This window comes from Microcebus murinus, chromosome 23, assembly GCF_040939455.1.
Source record: "Microcebus murinus isolate Inina chromosome 23, M.murinus_Inina_mat1.0, whole genome shotgun sequence".
NCBI lineage: Eukaryota > Metazoa > Chordata > Mammalia > Primates > Cheirogaleidae > Microcebus > Microcebus murinus.
Window position 1 is genome coordinate 26798417 of NC_134126.1, and position 25203 is coordinate 26823619.

Consider the following 25203-nt stretch of genomic DNA (forward strand, 5'->3'; position numbering starts at 1 on the left):
AATGATCCTCCTGACTCTGCCTCCCAAAGCATTGGGATTACAGGTGTGATCCCCTAGACTGGGTTTTGGTTTCCTGACTTGATGCTGACTGGCAGAGCCAAGGCTCTGGAGTCAGGCAGGCTTGGCTTCCAGTCTCTCGTCTGCAGGTTAGTGTCTATTTCACGTTGGACAGTTATCTAACCTCTCTATAAGACGCATTTCCTCTGCAGAACATGGAAAGAATAGTCACTACCTCATAGCTTTAAGACTTAAATGCACACATAGCTTGTATTATGGTGCCTGACTAGAGGAATCACTCATTACATATTAGCAATTATTATTATGCCCAAGAGTAATGGATAGACCTGTTTATGAGAATTCCAAGGAAACATCGCATTTCTTGCCAAGATTTAGCTTTGCTTCTCAATTTGCGCACACGCGCACGTACACGAGTGTATAAACATCCATACATTCTTAATTTCCTGTTTCCCTCCAAGAAGATTTACTCCCCCACCTTGCTCAGCACCCACCCGTCCCTCAGAACTCACACTGACCTCCCGACCCTCGGGCAACGCATGCAATCTGTAGACCCTGCCAGGCCTCAGGCAGACTCACCCCTGGAGCAGTGGGGCGGCTCTGGCTCCCATCTGTCCAGGGCCTGGCACCGCACTCTGGCGGGTCCCTTCATGACAAAGCCGGGCTGACACCTAAACTCCACAACTTCATTTAAGGAGAACAGGCTTCGCTTGTCAGGTACCATCACTGCATTTTGCACGTCTGGAGGCGTGCATTTGTTAGGCACGATGCACCGAGGGGGAGGGCCGCTCCAGACGCCGACTCGACCGTCCAGGCTGGTGCAGTATATGGAGGCCTCGCCCACAAGGTCAAACCCCTTTCCCCCTCTGCTCCCACGTCTGCAGCGGTAGGTCACCACCATCCCGTACTCAAAATAGTCTGCACTGCTGACCAACTCTCCATTAGCGATGGCTGGGGGCGGCTCACAGGGAATTTCTGCAAAAAGAGAAAACAAGCGTATTGAAATACAAAGTTTACAAAGTTGTAACTTAGGTGAACATAAATAGTATGTGTTCTGCCTTTCCCACTTCCATTATTTCCTCGAAACACATGCACTTATTAATAAAATACGTGTTCCTTTCATTTTAAATAGTTCTTTAATCATATTGTTGTAGAGTTATAGAGTTTTCCTCTACTCTTTTCCATTTTCTTTCTTTTTTTCTTTTAGAGACAGATTCTCTGTGTCGCCCAGGCTAGAGTCCAGTGGCGTCAGCCTAGCTCACAGCAACCTCAAACTCCTGGGCTCGAGCAATCCTTCTGCCTCAGCCTCCCTAGTAGCTGGGACTACAGGCACGAGCTACCACGTCCGGCTAATTTTTTCTATTTTTAGTAGAGATGGGGTCTCGCTGTTGCTCAGGCTGGTCTCGAACTCCTGACCTCAAGCAATCCTCCCGCCTCAGCCTCCCAGAGTGCTAGGATTACAGGCATGACCAACTGCACCTGGCCATCCTCATAGGAATTTTGAAAACATTACAGCTGTCTTCAGCTGTCAGAAGGACAGACTGCATAAAAGGAATTTGATTAAAATTTTTTATAATTCCAGAGAAGGTTAGAATTTATTGGTAAAAGTAACAGAAAAGAATATTTCAACTCACTCCGACAAATAGGTGCTTCGTTATCCCAAGCGACAGTATTGCCCGAGATGATGCATGTAGCAGAAGAAGAACCAACGAGAATGAACCTGGAGACAGAGAACAAGGAATGTCATATTCTTAACACAGGGGTCATCCACCTGCTCAAATCGACACTTCCCAGAGATTACCATCTCGGAGAATTCAGAAGGACATTTTCCACTTTCTTCTTCATGCCTTCTCAGCAGGATGGGATTTATCTTCTTTGTTACCTTATGACACACTTTTATATACATCTAAGGTCGATCATAGTTCTTTCCTACAAGCTTCAGTTTTCAAAAAGATATCATAAGCTTCCTGAGTTCCAGGAAACTTTCACATGTATACATTTTTTTGATTGCTGATTCAATCTCCTAATTAATTATTGGTCTGTTCAAATTTTCTATTTCTTCTTGATTCAGTCTTAGAAAACTATGTTTCTAAGAATGTATCCATTTCTTCTAGGTTATCCAATTTGTTGGTGTGTAAGTGTTCATAGTAGTCTCTCATAAGCCTTTTTATTTATGTAGTATCAGTTGTAATGTCTCCTCTTTCATTTATAATTTTATTAATTTGAGTCTTCTCTCTTTTTGCTCAGTTTAGCTAGCAGTTTTTAAATTTTGTGTATCTTTTCTAAAAAACAACTTTTAGTTTCATTGATCTTTTCTATTGTTTTTCTAGTCTCTATTTCATTTATGGATGCTCTACTACTAATTATTTCCTTAGTATTATTTCCTTATTATTATTATTTCCTTCCTCCTGTTGACTTTGAGCTGAGTCTGTTCTTCTTTTTCTAGTTTGAGGTGTAAGCTACGTTGTTTTTTTGAGAACTTTCTTCTTTCTTAACATAGGTGTTCATTGCTATAAACTTTCCTCTTAGAACTACGTTTGCAACATTTCATACGTTTTGATATATTGTATTTCTATTTTCATTTGTCTCAAAATATTTTGGACTTCTCTTTTGGTTTCTTCTTTGACTCACTGGTTGTCCAGGAGTGTGTTGTTTAATTTCCGCAATGTTGTGAATTTTCTAATTTTCCTCTTGTTATTGATTTCTAGTTTCATACCATTGAGGTTGGAAAAGGTGCTTGATATCGGATTTTAATTTTCTCAATTCATTAAGAAGAATTTGTAGCCTAACCTATGATCTATTCTGCAGAATGTTCCATGTGCACCAGAAAAGCACGTGCATTCTGCTGCTACTGGGTGGAATGTTCTGTATACATTTGGTATATAGAATTGCTCAAGACTGCTGTTTCCTTATGGATGGATCAATAAGGAATGTCAAATGCTCGACATTTTCAGAGAGGGCTCTGTTAGGGATTGAATTGCTTCCCCAAAAGTGTATGTTGAAATCCTAACCCCTAGTCTCTGTGAATGTGATCTTATTTGGAAACTGAGTCGTTGTAGATGTCATCAATTAAGGTGAGGTCATTAGGATGGCCCCAAAGTCAATATGACTAGTGCCCTTATAAAAAGAGAGAGCTTTGGACCCAGACAAGCACAGAGAGGAGAACACCACGTGACAACGCAGACACAGAGGGAAGATGGCCATGTGACAACAGAGGCAGAAACTAGAGTTATGCTGCCACAGGCCAAGGAAGGCCTGGGGCTACCACAGCTGAAACAGGTAAGGAAAGGATTCTCTATTAGGAGCTTTGGAGAAAGCATGGTCCTGCCAGCACCTTGACTTTGGATTTCCGGTTGCCAGAATTTTGAGAGAATAAATTTCTTTTGTTTTATAGACCCCCGATTTGAGGTCCTTTGTTATGGCAGCTCTAGCAGACTGATACATCTTTAACATTAGGGTTTATTCTCTAACGCAACCGCTCGGTGGCCTTCCCTTTCTTCTAGCAATGTCTACTCTGGCTTAGGGCGATTTGTGGGTTTGACCACACCTTTCCACCATTTTCTTTCTTCCCACCCAGTGAGTGCTGCACTTTTCTCATATTCACCGCCCTGGTTTCCAGCAAGGATACGGACTTCCCCCCTAATCACATCATACCTTTGTTCACTTCAATCAGGAGTTAAGCGACCGAGCCCAGGCCTTTTAAAAGTAGATAATAATAGCCTAGTTGTTCTTTCTGAGATGTGACTAGAAGGTAGTATTACTGTCCTAGAATTCTTTTTTTTTTTTGAGACCGAGTTTCTCTTTTGTTGCCTGGGCTAGAGTGAGTACATTGGCATCAGCCTAGCTCAAAGCAACCTCAAACGCCTGGGCTCAAGCGATCCTCCTGCCTCAGCCTCCCAAGTAGCTGGGACTTAGCCACCATGCCTGGCTAATTTTGTTGTTGTTTCTATTTTTAGTTGACTGGCTAATTTTTTTTTCTATTTTTAGTAGGGACGAGGTCTTGCTCTTGCCCAGGCTGGTCTCGAACTCCTGACCTCAAGCAATCCTCCTGCCTTGGCCTTCCAGAGTGCTAGGATTACAGGCATGACCCACCATGCCCGCCTGTCCTAGAATTCTTGAACCAAGAAACATTTCTGCCAACTCACCCTTTATCACAAGAAAAACTGATTGTGGATCCAAACTGGATCCCTTGTGTCACATTCACCATGCCATTCGCAGGGTCTGGAGGATTTTTGCATGATCTACCTATAAGAAAGACACAGAATTTTGGAGCCAGGTAGAGTAATCCAAACTTTTTTTGGTACATAATGTCCCATCCTGCCTGCAGCTTACTGAAGAGCATATGCAGTTCTGACGATTCCACAGATTTTGCCACCTTGAGAAACTCACCAGACTGCTTCAGGGTCAGCTGCCTACTAAGCACCACTTTCAAAAACACTCCCCATCCAGATCTTTCTCCTAACCACATTATGCCTCCCAGAAAAATGTAAACTGTATTTATTACCAAAATGCTATACACTGTCATTCAAAGATATCAAAGCCTGAGATTGTCTCATTTCCTCATTTTCCATTCTACTTCTCTTTCTTGTCTGAGTTATTCATTACTTAATTTTAGTCATGAAAAATGGGAGACCCCTAAAGAATAGGGATTTTTCCCCCAGTCATGCCTTGTGATGGTTGTTTCTCATGAAATGAACTTGTAATGAAGGTGCCAAGAAGTCAACACAGTAAGAAGATATATTTACAAGAATAGCTCTCACCTGCATCGTATCTTGGGCAAACTTATTGTTATATGTGTCTCAGGCCCAAAATTTGAACAAATTGCATGACATCTTACAGATATTTGACTGACACAAGGGAGTTCCCAGTCCAGAGTGACTTACGTCTGCACCTGTCCTTAGCTCCTGTCCAGACCGAGTTTTCTAGGCAGGAGATAGAAAACGGTTTTCCAAAATAGCCAGGGCGGCATTCATACTTCAAAGATGTCCCAACAGGAAATTCAGACTCATTGGTTAGTTTGGTAGGCTTGGCAAATGGAAGCCATGCTGGGGCACTGCATTGACCTGGGTGGAGATTGAGACCAAAGAAACAGGGTTAATCGAGAAACTTCTACTCTGCTTCCTCTTTCTCTCCAGTGTTCTTCATAGACATGATTTAAATTAAAAAAAAAAAAAAAAAAAGCAAAAGAAAAGGAACTCTTCAATAATGGCAAAGGGTTTATTCCTTTAGAAGTTACCTTAGAAATGAGCTCTTTTTGAAAGAAATAATCAGCATCCACTTATTAAAAAGTCCCTGCTATTTTGAAGGTGATGAAGCTATTTGTACCATGTTTCCCCCAAAATAAGACAGGATCTTATATTTATTTGTCCTGAAGAAGACACCTAGAGCTTATTTTCAGGGGATGCGTTATTTTTTTTAAGTACAGTACAACAATCTACATTTATTCAAATATAGTTAAGCTGTCTTCTTCTGGAACTTCAATTTCTTATGACTCTATTTCCTTTAGAATCATTGGCCCCAATATCTCAAGTAGAGCAATAGAGCTGTCATGGGGCAGATGAGAAGGGCTGCTCATCTTCTTCACCGCTCCGCAACAAAATGCATGGGTTGTGCAGACGCGCTGGGTAGCCACGCCCATCACTAGGTCTTATTTTCCGGGTAGGGCTTCTATTGTGCAAATGCTTAGAAATCCTGCTAGGGCTTATTTTATGGGTAGGTCTTATTTTCAGGGAAACCTGGTATAATTTTTCACTGAAGAAGAAACTCTAATTCACAGCTTTCCTTAGTTGATCAGCAAGCACCTGTGCTGAGGCTTCCTCTATCCTACCCTCATTTGTCTTTCTCTCGTGTAACGAGATGCCCTCATGCATTTTACCATCAATCTTTGGTCTCGGTGATGCTCCTAGATCTAGCGGACCACTAGCCTCCTCTCCGGCCCTCGGTAGCCATCACAACTGTTGGAACTCTGCTGTCAAATCAATCATTTCAGCACAAAGAGAAAGCAGACAAAGTCAACAAGTAAAGCTACACTGCACTTTATGAAAGTGTGTATTTTTCTGATACATATTTCAAATTAAATACTAGACACAGCTAAGCCCCTTAAGGTCTATTAGATTTAACTCCACCTGCTGAAGGACATTTGGATTATGTCCAGCTCTTGGCTATTACAAACAAAACTGCTATGAAAATTCACGTAAAAGTCTTTGCGTGGATATATGATTTCATTTCTCTTGGTTAAAAAACCTAGGAATGAAATGCTGAGTCATATGATAGGTGTGGGTCTAACTTTTTAGGAAACCCGTCAAGCTGTTTTCTAAAGTGATTGTTATTATTTTGCCTGCCAATTAGCAGGATATTATATTTCCAGTTACTTCACCTGACTGCCAATCCTAGGTAGGGTCAGTCTTTTTAATTTTAGCCCCTCTAGTGGGTAAATATTGTTATCTCATTGTGGTTTTTGTCTTGGATGAGTCAGTCAGCCCACTGTCACGTACTCCTGATTCAAGCCTTCCATTCAAGGCAGGTTGATTTATTCTGTGATATACGCACAATTAACACACCATCACTTCCGTATCTGCTCAAATATAAGCGGTCAACCTGAAATACACTCTGCTGCTCATTCTGCGTATTGTACTCTCTAAGGAAGAGACCTGCACATGCTCTGCTTAAGCACCTCTATCAGAAAAAAAAAATGATGCACTTTTAAAAATATAAAGTTATAAATTATATAAGTACACAATGCATTGCACAACTTATATGAATAAATAGAAATTTAAAGAAATATGATACAGATGAAATGAACATTTTAAATAAATGCTTTGCTAATCATGATGACTTAGTATGATCATTAACCAGCATCTGGAGGGACAAAATACAGTCACAGTGTGAGTTTCTCTGTTAATTATAGTGAATGTAAAAACTGTATTCCAACTAGTCTTTTGGATATTCTTTAGATTTTTTTGGTTTTGTCAATTTTTTGTTCGGTTGTGATTAGACTAAACAGCATTTCTTCCTCTTAATGCCTCTGACAGAAAGCATGTATGCAAAAAGTAAAAAGCAAGAAATTAAAACATACTACCAGAGAAAATCACCCTTAACAAAGGAAGACAGGAAAGAAGGAAGACATAAAGGCCCACAAAACATCCAGAAATCAAATGACAACATGGCAGTAGTAAGACCTTATGTATCAATGATAAAATTGAATGTGAATAGACTAAACTCTCCAATCAAAAGACAATGAGTGGCTGAATAGATTAAAAAACCATGACCTAATGATATTCTGTCTACAAGAAACCCACCTATAAAGACACACATAGCCTGAAAATAAAGGGATGGAATAAGATGTTCCAGGTAAATGGAAACCAAAAAAGAGCAAGAGTAGCTATACTTCTATCAGTTAAAATAGATTTCAAGACAAAAACTGTAAAAAGAGACGAAGAAGGTCATTATATAATGATAAAGGGGATAATGCAAGAGGATATAACAATTCTAAATATTTACACACCCAACAGTGGAGCACCCAGTTATATAAAGCAAATATTATCAGAGCCAAAGAGAGAGCTAGACCACAATACAATGATCATTGGAGACCTCAGCACTCCACTTCCGGCATTGGACAGTTCATTCAGACAGAAAATCAACAACAAAACAATGGAATTAATCTGCACTATAGACTTGGTGGACCTAATAAATAGTTACAGAACGTTTCATATAATGGCTGCAGAAAATACATTCTCAGCTCATGGATCATTTTCAAAGATGGATCACATGTTAGGCCACAAAACAAGTCTTAAAAAATTCAAAAATATTTTGAAATCATATCAAGGATTTTTCTCTAATAACAATGGAGCAAAACTAGAAATCAGTAGCTGAGAACATTGGAAACTATACAAACACATGGAAATTAAACAGTACACTCCTGAATGACCAGTGGGTCAGTGAAGAGATTAAAAAAGAAATTTAAAAATTTCTTGAAACAAATGAAAAAGAAAACACTACTCATCAAAATCTATGAGATACGCAAAAGCAATAATAATAAGAAAGTTAATAGCAATAAGTGCCTACATCAAAAAAGTAGAAAAGCTTCAACTAATCTAATGATGCATCTCAAAGAACTAGAATAACAAGAGAAAACCAAACAAAAGATTAGTAGAAGAAAATAAATAATAAAGATCAGAGCAAAAACAAATTAAATTGAAACAGGAAAATACAAAATATCAACAAAATAAAAAATTGGTTTTTTGAACACATAAACAAATTGACACACTTTTAGCCAGACTAATAAAAAAAGACAAATGACCCAAATAAATAAAATCAGAGATGAAAACGGAGACATTATAACTGATAATACAGAAATCCAGAGGATCATTAGGGACTACAATGAGCAACTATATGCCAATAAATTGGAAAACCTAGAAGAAATGGATAAATTCCTAGACACATACAACCTACTGAGATTGAACCAGGAAGAAATTCAAAACCTGAACAAGCTAGTAAGAAGTAACAAGATAGAGGCAGTGATAAAAAGTCTCCCATCAAAGAAAAGCCCAGGACACAATAGCTTCACTGCTGACTTCTACTAAGCATTCAAAGAACTAATATCAATCCTACTTACACTATTCCAAAAAGTCAAGGAGGAGTTAATACTCCCAAACTCATTCTCTGAGGCAGGCCTGTATCACCCTGATACCAAAACCAAACGAAGACACAGCAAAAAAAGAAAACGATAGGCCAGTATCTCTGATGAACATAGATGCAAAAATCCTCAACAAAATATTAGCAAACCGAATTCAAGAATACATTAAAAAGATTATTGATCATGATCAAGTGAGATTCACCCCAGGGACACAAGGATGGTTCATCACATGGAAATCAATCAATGTGACATATGATATCAACAGAATGAAGGACAAAAGCCATATATCATTTCAATTGATACTGAAAAAGCATGCAATAAAATTCAACATCATTTCATGATAAAAAACTCTCCAAAAACTGGGTATAGAAGGAACTTACCTCAACAGGATAGCTAGATAGAATGAACAATATTCAATAGCACAACAAAGTGACTATAATTAACGATAAGTTAGGGTATACTTTAAAATAACTAAGAGTGGAATTGGAGTGTTCCTAACACAAATATATGATAAATGCCTGAAGTTATGGATACCCCAATTACCCTGATTTGATTAATTCACATTGTATGCCTGTATCAAAACACATGTACCCTATTAATATGCACAATTATGTACCTATTATAACAAAAAAGATAAAAGATTAAAAATACATTTAAAAAAATTTTAAAAAGCATGTACTTGTGTGTGTTCTTGCCAGGGAGGAGATTTTCAACTTTGCCACATTGTCTGCTGGAGTTGGCCTTATTAGAATGATTATATCTTCACCCAGTATTTCTGTGCAGGACACTTTTGAAATTACGTGTCCAAATGTGAAGTTTATTTTGGGTAAAAATAGATAATAATAATAAGCCACAAATCCACTCATCTGGGCATACATAAACTGAAATAGATCAAAAGCACAGAAGCACATTGCAACCAACGCCCCTCTTTCTACCTTGCATCTTTACACGGTAGGGATGACAGCACAGGTCTTCCAACTGGGAGACCAGGTGAGGGCGCCAGAGTCCACTCTATATTAAACACAGTCCTGCAAGCACTTAATTAGTGTGCTATTTTCATACCTCAGCATGTTGTCTGCTTCCCTGAACGTGAGCCTCAGAAGAGTACGTACTCTCTGCTGTTGGATTCAGTAGTCTATATTTGTCAGTTATGCCCAGTTGATCGATGGTGTTCTTGAGTTCAACTTTGTCCTTACTGACTTTCTGCCTGCTGGATCTGCCCATTTCTGGCAGAGGAGTGCTGAGTCTCCACCTATACTATGGATTCATCTGTTTCTCCTTACAGATCTATCAGTTTTTGCCTCACATGTTTTTTACTATCAGAAGGTGCACGCACATTAAGGATGGTTATGTCTTCTTGGAGAACTGACCCCTTTTTCGTTATGCAATGCCTTCTTTATTCCTGATAACTTGTCTTGGTTTGAAGTGTGCTCCGTCTGAAATTAATAAAGCTATTCCTGCTTTATTTTGACTAGTCTTAGCATGGTATATCTGTATCGATCCATTTCCTTTTAATATATGTATGTCTTTATATTTAAAGTGGGCTTATTAGAGACAATGTATAAGCTGGGTCTTATTGCTTGATCCATTGTGACAATCACTGTGTTTTAATTGGTACATTGAAATCATTGGTGCTCAAAGTGATTATTGATATAGTCAGTTTAATATCTACCATAATTCTTACTGATTTCTATTTGTTGCCTTTGTTCTTAGTTCCAATTTTTGTCTTCCATTGTATTTTTCCACCTTTATGGTTTTAAGTGAACATTTTATATAATTCCATTTTCTCTCCTTTATTAGCATGTCAGTTACATTTCTGTTTGCACTTTTTTCAGTGATTGTCCTAGGGTTTGAGATATATATATATATATATATATATATTTTTTTTTTTTACAACTAATCCGAGTTCACTTCCAAATAACACTATTCCACTTCATGGGTAGTGCAAGTACCTTATTATAAAAAAATAATCCTAATTTCCCTGCTGGTTTCTTATATAAAAACAAATATCTCCATGAATCAAATTATACAACTTGTTTTGGGATGTACTCTTTAAGTGCTGCTAAAGCCATGCTCCTTCCACTCAGCCTTTTCTGATCCTTAGAGCTAAGATTTCTCCCTTTCCAGTGATCCTGTAGTCTTGCCTGAATCCTTAGTCAAGCTTTCTTAGATATGTATGGGGGTTTTCAGATTACAAAACACCGTCACCTGCACATCTGATTGTCACAGTAACCCTCTCAGAGAGCAGAATGTCAATTATGTTCATTGTATACAAGCGGACACTGAGGGCCAGGCGTGTGAGTTGACTTGCTGGGTCCAAGGGTCCAGCCAGTAAACAGCAGAGGGTGGGAAAATCAGAAGTCAAGTCTCCTAATTAAGATTTCATTAAGCCCCACCACCTACTTCTATATGAATACACTTTGGAGGTGCAGCTCACTCTCACACTTCTTTCAACTTCCAGAGGATGGTGCACACTGGAGGCATTTTAGCAGCAGTTTTGAAATTTAAATTACTTCAGCAACTAAATTAGTAGATAGTTTAGGATGTGTCATATATGGAGGTTATTGTGATAACCTCAATGAATATTTTTTTTTGCAATTAATAGTGTCTGGGATTGTTTATAATAGTAACTTAATAAACATGGGCAAGCTATAACAACATTCCACTAAGAAGGGGGCCAGATATTTGAAAGAATGACAAAAATACCTAAATATTGACAACAGATTGCTTGAATTACTTGGCACGCTCCTCTTCTAAAAACAACATTTTACATTTTATCACATCTCACAGGTTACTTTCTGATGTCTAAGGAGATAAAATATTAATAATTTGTGCGGAAACTTGGTTTTCTTTTTTCCTTACTCTCTTAGAAGAGAGGAACAATCAAAGAATAAATGCAAAATGTCTAGTGGCAGAGAAAAGCAAACCCTGAGATGTCAGGAAAAGGCTGGACAAAAATAATTAAGACTGTCACTTCAAGTGAGATGTTCCTAAGGAGTCTAACCAGCCAGGAAGACCTCTAGGGAGGCCAAAACTAAGTGTTCTAATAAAAGATGTTTACCGACTTGCCACTGCGAGAGAGGAAAAGAAAATGCAGCCTCAAAATTTCCCTATGGTTATAATAGGCTTTATTTTGTACTGAACTTATCTCTACATTGCCATGTGTAAACGTCCTTCCTGTCCCTTTTACCTGCAACTGGTTGCAATGAGCGTGGTGGCGCTTCCGTTTGCTCTTCTAACCCCCAAGTTCCTGGCCTGAAATCTGTCTTAAAGTAGGCTCCCAATTCAGTGCATGGCGCTGGTGGTGGCGGTGTTTTGGCATAAGGGGGGAGTTCATTTGGACGCAGAGCAGTTTTCAGGAGAGAATTGCACCCCTAGGATAGCTTGTTTAGACACCCTTGGGAGCCAAGCCCAGAGGTAATGGTTGGAGGATTGAAACTGATTCGGTCGCAGGTACTGTGATAGGAAATTGACATGCTACATGCCATTTAGGTGGCGACACCGGGAAATAGAGGTATCAGTCCCTATTTTACAGATGAGGAAACAGAGTCAGACAGATGTATTAACTTTCCTCACGGTTAAGTTTCCGGGGTGAGAACCCGGGTTTGTCGGATTCTCCAACCCCCCTTTCTTTCACTGTGATCAGCGCCGCGCTCCGCCACGGCCAGTGGCGACAAAGGCGAGGAATTCTGCCGCGCCAGGTCAGCGTCTGCGCTGGGCACGACACGAGCCCCTGCAGGCGGGGACTCCACTCGTCCTTACCCAGAGGCAGCGAGGGGCTGCGGCACCCTCAGGGCTCCGGGACCCGCCCTGCGTCCTCGCGCGCTTCGCCCACCTGCGGCAATGCCCGTGCGCCCGGGTGCCGTGCGCCCGGTGCCCCGCGCCCGCCCCGCGCCCGCCCCGCGTCTCACCCCAGGCCGCGGGCAGCGCGAGCAGCACCAGAAGCGCCAGCGGGGCTCCTCGGCAGCAGAAGCGGAGAAGGGGCGCCGGCGGCCCGGCAGGCTCCGGCATCCTCCCCGAGCGCATCTGCAGACCAGATGTGACCTGGAGGGAGGACGCTGTAAGGAGCACAGCGCAGCGAAAACGAGAGAGACCAATCGCCGGGCTCCGCGCCCAGAGGCTGGGGAGGGCTGCGGGGTTCCGGGGTTCCGGGACAAAAGGCGACTGACCGCAGCTTCCCCTTCGTGGGCAAAGTCTTGTTTACTCTCCATGTGCGTTGCTTCGAAGGAGTTTCGCTCCCAGCGCCCACCTTAGGGACCCAGGTACAAGCAGCAAAACGGGACAGCGCTCCGGCTGCCCGACGGATTCCGCGCCGGTGCGAGGGGACCTGCGCTTCCAGGTCCGCCGTCGCAGCAGCTCGGCTTCCGCACGCCCGTGCATGACTTTCTCCGCTTTGCAAGAATGCGCGCGTGGGTAGCTAGCCAACAACGCGCTTGCTCTCGGTGTGGACGGACAGTTGCACGCGGCGTGCGCGGGGAATATGAAGAGCCAACTCGATTTGAGATGTGCCACGCTACTGAGAGACTTTTTTAAAGGGACTGACAATCAGATTTACCTTTTAAAAGTATAATTGTGTGTGTAGTGGTAAGAGGACTATTAATAGATTAGATAAGGGCAATAATAGATGGGGAAGTCCAGTGAGGAAGCTCTTGCCAACCGCCCCAGTGACCTGCGATGGTGGCCCTGGCTGGGTTGATAAAGTGGACAATTAACAAAGATATCGGAGATGGAGCAGCATTTGCTTGGGCATTGGACTTGGTTACTTCCTTTCTTAAAGTTGGTGGTGAAAAAAAGAAAGGCATCAAGAGTTAGCCCCAGGGTTAGAAATGAATGGTGGTGCTACTTGCTGAAACAAGAAATACGAGGGAGTGACAAACTCAGGGGAGGGGATTAAGAATTCAAGGATAAACTTATTCCTCCTATCTACCTCTGACTCTGTACCCTTTCAACAATCTCTGCTCCTTGTCTACCCCGTCCCAGCCTCTGGGAACCACTATCCTACTCTCTACTCCAGCTTTTGTAGATTCTGAGAATGAGCTGTATGTTTGGCTTTCTGTGCCTGGCTCGCTTCACTTAATGTAATGTCCTCCAGGTTCATGCATGTTGCCACAAATGACAGGATTTCATTCTTTTAATGGCTGAAGAGTATTCCATTGTGAATATATACCACATTTTCTTTATCTGCCTATCCATTGGTGGACACTTGGGTTAATTCCATATCTTGGCTATTGTAAATAGTTCTGCAATGAACATGGGAGTGTATATATCTCTTTGACATAGTGATTTCATTTCTTTTGGGTATATACCCAATACTGGGATTGCTGGATCGTGAGATAGCTCTATTTTCTATTTTTTGAGAAACCTCCATACAATTTTTGAGAAACCTCGATAGTGGTTGTACTAATTTGGATTCCCATTGACAGTGTGTGAGAGTTCTCCTTTCTTCATATCTCTGCCAGCATTTATCTCTTGTATTTTGGTTAATAATTATTCTACTTATTGAATTATTAAGAATGAATGAAGTGATATCTTATGGTGGTTTTGATTTGTATCTCCTTAATAATTAGTGATATTGAGCTTTTTTTCATATACCTGTTAGCCATTTGTATGTCTTTTTTTTTAAGAATTTGGATTTTTTTACCCATTTTAAAATCAGATTATTTGTCTTTTTACTATAGAGTTGTTTGAGTTCCTTATATATTCTGGATATTAACCTTTGTCAGATGTATAGTTTGCAAATATTCCCCCCCCCCATTCTGTAGGTTTTTCTCATCACTCTGTTGTTTCATTTGCTGGACTCCATAAATATGTACAATTTTTATGTTTCAATTTAAAAAACAATAAAGAATTCCAGAATGAGAGAAACGGAGGTGTGTGGTATGCTGAATAATGTCCCCCCAAGGATGTTCACATACAAATCCCCAGAACCTGTGAGTGTTACCTTACATGGCAAAAGGGACTTTGCAGTTGGATTAAATGAAGGATATTGAGGTAAGGCGAGACTAGCCTGGATTAGCCAGGTGTGCCTGATATAATCACAGGGATCCATAAGAGGAAGGCGGTAGCTCAGAAGGCAGTAAGAAAAGCAGAGATCAGAGTAGAAGAAGCCAGATTATACTGAGCTGAGGAAAAAAGAAGATTCAATTCCCCACCCTACATCACGCGCTATCATAATGTGTCACTTTTTACCACATGTGTTTGCATTCATCCCCTGGCATCTGCTTTCTCCCCTCATTCCTCATTCCCCTCCTCCGGGTTCTAGCTCCCGGCTCATGGCCACCTTCTCCATTTATGACTCCTGTCACATTCCTCGGTGATTTCAATATTGGTAGCAATGGTATTTTCAAACCCCTGAACTTTCAGTGCCTTGACCTCTTCTCTGCCAGTGACCTTGTCCTCTACTCTACCCTGGCACTGATGCTCATGCCCATACCCTGGAAGCTGTCACACCCCTGCATAATTCCAACTGCCCTACTCTCCAACTACCAATCCTATCTTCTAGTTCACCACTGGTACCCTGAAACTGAATCCAGCAAGCTTTGTCTTGGTCAGCACCCATAGCCCACTGATCCTACTATTATCTCTTGGTCTCTCATATCTTCACTTTCATCCTGGTTAAATTCCATGCTGCATTGTTATAACCACCATCTTGCACAAAACCTCAGCTCCCTTGCCCTTCCTTCTGTGACTTTATCATATTCATTAGACAAAATAGCATCCCTGGTTAGATTCAATTCCCCATTATTTTGTCCCTGTACCTGTGAAACTGAATGTGGCTGGAAAAACAAAACAAAACACATAGCCATGATGACTTGTTTAAATTTAATGACAACTCATTGCAAACGGACCATTATAATTCTGCCTGGTATTCCCACTATTATTTTCTAGTCCACTTACTCGCCCATACTCCAAAATGACTATTTATTTATTTATTTATAGACAAGGTCTCACTCTGTCGCCTGGACTCAAGTGCAGTGACATCATCATAGCTCACTGCAAACTTGAACTCACGGGCTTAAGTGATTCCCTTGCCTCAGCCTCCTGAGTTAGCTATGACTACGGGCATGAGCCACCACACCTGGCTTATTTTTCTATTTTTTGTAGAGACAGGGTCTCACTATGTTGTTCAGGCTGATCTCGAACTCCTGGCCTCAATCAATCCTCCTGCCTCTGCCTCCTAAAGTGTTATGATTACAGGTGTGAGCCACTACGGCAAGCCTGAATATTTTTATTTTGATGCTGAACTCTGACATTTCCTCCATCATTTTAAATCCCTGTTATTAGCTTTGTGCTTCTTTTTCACTGAAAATAATAGAAGTAATCAAAGAGACCTTCCACAATCTTCTATCGTCACTCCATCCAAATAGCTGTATTTGGCCTATATAGCCTTCTTATCTATATGTTAATTATATATTAGTAGAGTTATACTCTTCATACCTTTATCTCAGGATAGCCTCTCCACTGGTGCCCTAGATTCATTTTGTTGTCATTTGCTCAAAGACATCACTCCAGGAATTCTTCCTCTTTCTAGCATCATTATTTCCCCCTTTCTACTGGATTTTACCATTAGTGTGCAAACAAATTATTTCTCCAAATAAACAGGTATATTTCCTCTTAAGCTCTTTTTCCACTTAATGTTCCTTTTGCTTGGAATGCTCTTTGCCCAGACATCTGTCCACATGGCTAGCTACCTCATCTCCTTGAGTTCTTCTGTTCAAATGTGACATTCTCAATGAAACTTTCTTTGGCCACTATTTAAAATTGCACATCTATTCAGAAACTCCTTTCCTCTTTCCCTGCTTTATATAATTTTAAAAAATTGTACCTACCATTTTTTTTTCATTTTATTACTCTGACGATGTGCTTATTCCATCTTCCTCCCACTAGAATAAAAGCTGTATGAGGACAGGGCCGTTTATCCCTGCTAAATTCCAAGACTTAAAATAGTGCTTAGCACACAAAATGATTTCCATAATTATTTATTGGATGAATGACTGTAATGGTTGAGACTGTAATGGTTGGTTAAGGTCAACCACTCTTTCAGAAAGTTTGGTGGTAAAGAGAAGTGAGATGGTTTTAAAAAAGAAGCATGGATGGTTTGGGGGAGGATTTGTTTTCAGATTAAGGGTATGGTGTACATCTGTTGCTTTAAATGGATTTCTTCCTCTGTAGTTTGCCCCCAGATTTTTCCACTGGGAAATCCTCTCTTTCCCCTGGTCCTGTGAGGTTCAGGTAGACTATAGTTTTTCAACTTTGATATTACTGACATTGTGGGCTGGATAATTCTTTGTGGTGTCCTGTGCATTGTTGGATGTTTAGCAATATGGCTGGCCTCTCCCCACTAGATGCCAATGACACTTCTCTGCTCCAATTGTAGCAACCAAAAATGTCTCCAGACACCACCAAACGTCCTCTGGGGGCAAAGTCACCCCACTTGAGAACCACTTCAAGGCTGGACAGGCAACTCAGGCCTTGTCATCTGCTTGTTTCGCTGCCCTGGCCCTAGTAATTTGTGTATTCGGGGGCATGTGACTCTATTTGGACAAGTGAGAGCTATCAAAGGGACAGTTCAAGGAGTTATTGGACAAGCGAAACTCTACATTGGAATGCTAGTCTGACAGGATGTGCATTGGCACGGTCAGCAAGTATTTTGACAATTTTTCAGTTTCTATAAGAGGATGAAGCCAGGAAGTAAGAGAAAGCAGAACCAGGAGATACCATAGATTCCCAAACATAAGATTTGAATATTTAATTCCTGTTTTGACAGATGTCAATGACACCCTGGGTCTTCTCTGTCATGTGATATAATACGATTCGCCTTTGGTCTAAGCCGGTGTGGGATGCATTGCTGCCACTTGCAGGCACACAGGGCTGGAGGAAGTTTGTCGGTGGAAAGAAGGAGCTGGTGATGGGAGACACTGATGGAACCATGTCCCGGAAGTGGCAGAAAGGGATGAGAAGAGAAAGATAAAGTCTGTGAAAATGGGTAGATGGAAGTGAGGGTAAGGGAGAGTGGATGTGGATAAGCTTGGAGGTGGAGCGACAAGTTGAGACAATGACCCTGGGGTGTTTTCATCACCCCCTAAGAGAAGGAAGGAGGGATGAAGGTAGCATAGAGCAGATGGTTTGAGGTGAGTGAACAGACAATGTGGAGAAATGAAAATGGTACCGACTGTGAATGAATAAAAGGTGTAGCTCACTTCTGACTACAGATCCAGAAGAACTGAAAGCAGTGTTTGCACCCTCATGCTTCTAGCACCATTATTCACAATGGCCAAGAAGTGGAAACAACCCAAATGTCCATCAACCAATAAATGAATAAACAAAACTTAGTATATACACGCAATGAAATATTACTCAGCCGTTAAAAAGGAAAGAAACTCTGACACATGCTACAACCAATGGGAACCTTGAGGACATTATACTGAGTGAAATGAGCCTGTCACAAAAAAGACAAATACTGTATGATCCCACTTATATGAGGTTCCAAGGGTAGTCAAAGTCATAGAGGCAGAAAGTAAGATGGTGGTCACCCGGGACCGAGAGAAGGAGGAAATGCAGAGTTATTGTTTAATGGATATAAAGTCTCAGTTTTATAAGATAAAAACATTCTGGAGCTCTCTTGTACAGCAGTGTGGATATACTTAACCTTACTGGGCTGTACACTTACAAATGGTTAAGATGGTAAATGTTATGTTACGTGTTTTGTTTTGTTTTGTTTTGTTTTTTTACCACAATTCAGAAAACAGAAAAAAGATGCTGAACAACATACCTAGTCTAGGGGAAGGTAAAGAGAGTAAATTTGTGGTTACCTGTGAGTAAGGATTTATTTTCTCAATAGTTTAAAGGGAAAATTCACAGTGGTGGGGAGGTTGAATGGGCCAGGAAGGATATTGGCTGGACAAATACAGGAGAGAGTCTTGAGAGTGAGGGAATCAGAACTGTGGGTTACGAGTTTGGCTAAAATGACCAAGAGGCAGGATCCAGATGAATAATGATTAAATCGTGAACTCTAAAACCCCTAAGACTATGTCTGTTATTCAAGAGTTCATTAACCATTGACTCCACGCAAAAAAATTTAAAAAAAAATCATATAAAGCAAAAGTTTTTTTATATATACAATTTATTTGAATGGATAATGTACACGTTATTAAATGACATGTTATAAGCAACCAGAGCTTATAACAAAACTGCTGAGGAAATATCCAAAACTTGAAGTGTACACCAAATCTTTGGAATTAGAACTTGACTCCCATTATTTCAAAAAACTTGTGCAAATCGGAATCACTAAGTGATTATGGAAAGGCAAATTATCATAGCATTGTGCAAAAATCTCAAAACAAGTGGGGATGAGAGTGAAATGTTTACTGATATCAAAGAAGCAAGCTACTATTAAAATAAAAACAGACATCCAAATAAAAAGGAATACTCCTCAGAATCATGGAAAGTGCTTATATTTTGTTTACATAATTAAAACCACACTGTAACCCAAAGCATATGGTAACACTGAGTATGCTGTTCACAAAAAGAAGATGGATCTAGTAGGAGACAGCTCTTTTTAGTGCCTTCCTTAAAAAGGCAACACTTTTAGAGCCATGTAATTGTTTATGGCCATAGCTGGCTTCAGGCATATCACAAGTGAGGCTTCAGAAAGTCATTAACAAACACATAGCAGTGAAACTGGGCTTCCATCTTTACCATAGAGACGTTCTTCTTGACAGTAAGTGCACATAGGAAGTGATAGCTTATGAAATCATTCCATTGATCTTGAGGCCACACAAGAGGCTTGCTGGTAAGAGAGTGGTTTCTTTCCAGTCAATGTTTAGCTGGATTTCAAGCAACGAGGCACAGTGAAATCGATCATTTCTGTTTAGGAGGCAGCATGAATAGCAGTGATGCAACTCCAAGTTTAGATGAGAATGTTAACATCCTCTACATACACCAATTATAATTGTTATAAGCAATAAAGCATCAAGGATATTGTTCTTTTAAAAGATCCCTCTTCAGAAAACATGGCCTGGAATAAACAATATTTTATTCAAATGTAGTTAAAATTGATTGATAAATTGATAAATATGAATAAAACTAAAGGAGGGAAAGATGGAAGCAGTATGCTCATTCTCATTCACATATTCATTCAACAAATATTTGTGTAATAGCTTTACTCTAGACCCTGACTGGTTTGGATTTAGAAGTCACCAGCATGATCCTCTTTCCTTCTTCTCCTCTTCCCTTTTTCTGCAACTCATCAGCAGCAAGTGATCTTTTCTTCCTCAACTGCCAAGATCTCGCTCCAGCAATCCTTCCCTCTCTCTTCCCTGCCACCACTTTTCTCCTTCTACTAGGTCATTCCCATCAATTTATAGAATAGACATAGCTGCTGTTTCTCCATTCTTACAAAATATTTCCATTGACTTTGCATTTTCCTCTTGCTATCCCTCTACTTTTCTGCTCCTCTTCATAGAAAAACTCCTCAACAGAGCTGTCTCTAGTTGATATTTGCAGTTTCTCTCCTTTCATTCTCTCTTAAGCTCACTCCAGTCCAAACTGTCTCGTTCAAGTTCACCAACGAATTTTGCGCTGCTGAATCCTATGGTCAGTCTTCGAGACACATCTTTCTTGACCTACCAGCAGCACCTGACATAGCTGATCGCTCCCTAAAATTCCTTCTTCACCTGACTCTGAGGTTTTTCCCCTGTACCAGCGGCTGCTTCTTCACTCCTCTGTTGCCCCCTTCCCCCTCCATGACTCCCGATGCTGGGAGCCGAGGTTCAGTGCTTGGAACTTTTCTCTTCCCTTTGCCTCTTTCACCCCTCGCTGGTCCTACTCAGCCCCCCTGCTACGCCCGTCCACACAATCCCAAGGCCCACGTCTGCATCCAGCCTGGACCTATTGCCTGAAACACAGAATGTCTTCTCGCCACTTCTTTTTTTTTTTTTTTTTTGAGACAGAGTCTCGCTTTGTTGCCCAGGCTAGAGTGAGTGCCGTGGCGTCAGCCTAGCTCACAGCAACCTCAAACTCCTGGGCTCCAGTGATCCTACTGCCTCAGCCTCCCGGGTAGCTGGGACTACAGGCATGCGCCACCATGCCCGGCTAATTTTTTATATATATATATATCAGTTGGCCAATTAATTTCTTTCTATTTTTATAGTAGAGATGGGGTCTTGCTCTTGCTCAGGCTGGTTTTGAACTCCTGACCTTGAGCAATCCGCCCGCCTCGGCCTCCCAAGAGCTAGGATTACAGGCGTGAGCCACAGCGCCCGGCCTTCTCGCCACTTCTATCAGACATGTCACACTTCACATCTCCAAAGTGGAAAGCCTGATTTTTCTCCCGAATCCCACTCTTCACATTCTCAATCACCTTAATTAATGCTAATTCTGCCCTTCCAGTTGCTTGGGCCAAAACACCCTGGAGTCACCATCATCGACGCCTTTCTTTGCCTCTCACAGTCTGATACAAACTGTCGGTAAATCCTATCGTCACTAGCTTAAGAATGCAGGTGTCATCTGACCTCCTCTCACCAGCCTGGTGGTAGCCGCTCACACTGTCCTGCCTGGACCATTGCAGTAGCCTCCTCGCGGAGGCCCATCTCCCACCCTTGGCTTCCTATGGTCTGTTCTCAACACAGCAGTTAAGGGGATTGTGTCACTCCCTCTGCTTAAAACCCTCCAATGGTTCCCATCTCAGAATAAAAACCAAGCTCATTGCAATGACCCGGCATGCTCTGTAGGATCATCCTCTCCCTACCCCACCCCCCTTCTCTCTGATCTCATCTCTACCACTCTAGGGCACACGGGCCTGCTTGCTGTGCCTCCAACACAACCGACACACACACAACTTACAGCCTTTGCACCTACTGCTCTGCCCTCCTGGAACGCCCCTCCCCCATGTGGCCCCATGGCTGACTCCTTGTTTCCCTTGAGTCTTTGCTCAAATGTCCTTTTCTTGGTGAGGACTTCCCTTGCAACCACCCTGTTCTCTCTATCCCCTTGCCTACTTCATTTCCTTTTGTAATGCTGATCATCTCCTTATGTTATTCTGAGTTGTTTTGTTATTTAGTTTAATATTTGTTGAATGGAGGAATGGATTTAAAAAAAAACACACACACACCAGGAACATTCGTTGGCCATATGAAGTGAGTTAACAAGTGCTGTGCATTATTATTGAAGACTCGTGCCATAGTCAAAACCATAGATCCAGAGTACTATGCTTATTGATAGGTATAAGTTGAAGGAAATGTTGACATATACATTAATAAGAATATTTCAATTTCATTAGGTACCGGTTTGTCCTCTGATTAGCTTGCTGGGTTGTATGGATCAATAGAATATAATTCTCGTGTTTCTACATGGGCAGCTTCTTCTTGAGGGCGTTTGTTTGTATAATAATTGCTAAACAGAAAAAGGAAGAAAAAAATAAAATCTTTACTCATTGAACATGATTACTATAAAGATGCAACCGTTCTTTGCCTTCCATGATTCCCAACACATGGTAAGTACTTTTCATGGATGATTTCATTTTATTGTCAAAAGTATCCTATGAAGTGTAAAAACACTATAACCCCATTTTTTGGAAAGGCACATGAAATCGATAACTTGCTAGGCTCGTAAGTGTCCAAGTCAGAAGCTGACACAAGGCAGCTTCACCTCAGATCCACAACTTTTTATGACTAACAACTACAAATCCCAAATTGAAGAAAAAAAAATCAAAATGTAGCTTTTATTTTAGAATATGATCATAACTTTACCCTTTTGGGACACAATCTTCCAGTCCAACTTAAAAGAAAATCTTTATATTTTATGTTTAATTCAAAATCCTTACCTGGTCAAACAACACTAAAAGCTTTAAGCAATTTTCAAGAGAATGTTTTCATTTTTGCTCTTTGAAAGCACACAGGTTTCACTGTATTTCTAAAACCACTTTGCCAGAATTACTGAATGATAATAAAGTGTGCTAATCCTACCATGTAGAATTCTGAAATAAAGTATTACAAAATTACTGGGGAAGAAAGATTACCTACTAAGAACACTGACAACATGTCACTCGCTACCATATTTAAAAGGTCAGAATATAGAAGATGCAATAAAAATATTATAAAATGGTAATTTTTAGATCCATGTGAAATTTAGGCTTTGTTAAAATATTTTAGATGACTAGAGAAGAATAGCATGGTCTCTTTCAAATGTGTGGGTGACTTGTTTAAACATTTAATTTTGTCACTCAACATTCATTTAAAAATGATTACTCATCTCATTTGCAAAAAGTATTTAAAGCAGCTTAAATGTCTACATGATTTATCAGAAAATACACTGAAGTAGGTTAGAAAATGGAAATAAAATGAGGGACACAGGAATTTAGTTTAACGTATGCATTTGTTTCCCATCAATTGAGGCTCTTGAATATAGAAAATGATATAATCATGTTAATAAACAATAATACTAGAATATTATGAATTATTTGAGCTTATAGGCATTCCCCCAAATTTGCAAATTTTCCTACACGTGCAATGCTCTGATAGCAAATTTAGTAGCATGAAGGAAAGCGATAGAGACCGCATTTTCTATTTATTCAAATTTCAAATTACTCTTGGCTAAAATTATCTTCTAACTTCCTGTGAGGAAAGTTGTGTTAATGATATCCCTACTTTTTTTTTTTTTTTGAGATCATTTTCTCCCTTGAATCCATGAAAATGACTCTCTCCCGGTTTTCCCTCTGCCTCTGACTGCTTCTTACCCGCCTGACTATTAGGCATTACCATCCCTCTGAGGTCTGCTCTCATCTTGATTTTTACCTATTCTGTTCTTTTTGGTCCTAAGCCTTCCATTGTGATTTCAGTGCCCCTCACCTGAGTCCCAGCCCTTGTCCCAAGTCCTACATCATGGTCAGAATTGAACTCATCATCTTTCCCTTCAAACCTGCCCCTCTCCTCTTTTAGTGAAAACGAAGCACTGGGTCCACCTAGTCACCTTCATGTCAGTCATTATGTGCCTCCTTCTCGCCATATCTACAAGTCACCAAGTCCTGGGGAGCACAACCTTGTCCCCCCCACTTTTTTAAAAAAGGAAATAGAAATATACTTCTTTCCATAACATAAAAAAGAAAAAACAACCCCAAAGCATCCAGCTTCCTTTTAAGTGATAAAACACAAAAGGCCTTACATTAGAAATTCAGGGGAAAATATGCCAGTATTCCCTACTATTATTGAATATTTTCCTTGAAATTCTGGCTATAAGACAAAAATAAGTAAATGACAAGGTATAGTCAGTGGACATGATGTGACAATAATAATTGGTAGAAAATATAGCTTTATACTTAGATGATTTGGTAACTAACTGAACAACTATTAAAATTAATAACTATGTAATGATAAACTTCCCTAAATATAATTTGAAACTAATTATTGGACATAGCAGAAAATAATTCTATTTACAAAGTCAATAAAGACAAGTTACTTAGAAATTAATGTAGTTTATATGAGCTAAGCTATTAGTATTACATTTTAACTGAGAGATATAGAAAAAGCACTCAAATCCATCATCTATGTTTGTAGAAGGAAATAGCAAATATTTTGAAGAAGTCAATTCTTCCCACATAAATATATAGTTTTAAGGCAAAATCCTAACATTTTATTTGTTTTTTCCTGGGGGTAGGGGGGAAGGTTGTGGTGCATTTAATTCTATAGTCTACCTGAAAAAATGAATAGAAGAAAATTTCAAAATGGTTTAAAGAAGGAGAAAATTGAACTATCTCATAAAAACTATTATAAAGCTATGATTATTAATAGAGTAGTGCTGGTTCATAGAGACAGATTAGTGGAATGTAATCTATCTTCCACATCTATGTCAGATATCTCTGGCATAATCCACAGTTTATATAAGAATTAAAAAGTAATCCTAGTAGTCTGGGAGGCCGAGGCGGGCAGATTGCTCAAGGTCAGGAGTTTGAAACCAGCCTGAGCAAGAGCAAGACCCCATCCCTACTAAAAAAACAGAAAGAAATTAATTGGGCAACTAAAACTATAGAAAAAATTAGCCAGGCATAGTGGCACGTGCACGTAGTCCCAGCTACTTGGGAGGCTGAGGCAGGAGGATTGCTTGAGCCCAGGAGTTTGAGGTTGCTGTGAGCTAGGCTGATGCCATGGCATTCCAGCTCAGGCAACAGAGTGAGACTCTGTCTCAAAAAAAAAAAAAAAAAAAAGAAAGAAAGAATTAAAAAGGTACACTTTACCTGTTAAATAAAACTACAAACCAAGGGCACAGAGATGGTTTACTCAAAATAGTCTTCGATAAAAAATGCCTATATTAAAAAAAAGAGCAAGTGGGGCTACTTCGACCACCATACCACAAAATAAATCCCTGATAGATTCAGATGTTAAAAAATAACTAAAAATAGAATGTAAAAGCATGTCTAATTTCTGGATAACAGAACATAACAAAACATAGAAACCTGGTAATATATTTAAGTAATCATGAAAACAACAACTGAGTGAGAGAAAAGATTACTTGAACAAATGGAAAGACCTAGAATGTTTCTGAATGAGAAGACATCACAG

General features: G+C 40.2%; 2 protein-coding genes across 3 annotated transcripts in view; both read right to left on the reverse strand.

Annotated features, from left to right (window-relative positions):
- CR1 (complement C3b/C4b receptor 1 (Knops blood group)) overlaps positions 1–12702 on the reverse strand; it is a 71188-nt gene extending 58486 nt beyond the window's left edge. For both annotated transcript variants that reach the window (XM_075996878.1, XM_020284407.2), the window contains exons 1-5: positions 12562–12702; positions 4899–5078; positions 4161–4260; positions 1650–1735; positions 595–990 (exon numbers count right to left, since the gene is read on the reverse strand). In XM_075996878.1, coding sequence (XP_075852993.1) covers positions 595–990; positions 1650–1735; positions 4161–4260; positions 4899–5078; positions 12562–12676 — 877 coding nt within the window. In that variant the 5' untranslated portion in view covers positions 12677–12702. The remainder of the gene's footprint in view (positions 1–594; positions 991–1649; positions 1736–4160; positions 4261–4898; positions 5079–12561) is intronic.
- Positions 12703–19299: 6597 nt separating this feature from the next.
- Positions 19300–25203, reverse strand: part of CR2 (complement C3d receptor 2) — a 31771-nt gene continuing 25867 nt past the window's right edge. The window contains exons 18-19 of the mRNA XM_075996879.1: positions 21934–22042; positions 19300–19667 (exon numbers count right to left, since the gene is read on the reverse strand). Of these exons, the coding sequence (XP_075852994.1) occupies positions 21949–22042 (94 nt within the window). The 3' untranslated portion in view covers positions 19300–19667; positions 21934–21948. The remainder of the gene's footprint in view (positions 19668–21933; positions 22043–25203) is intronic.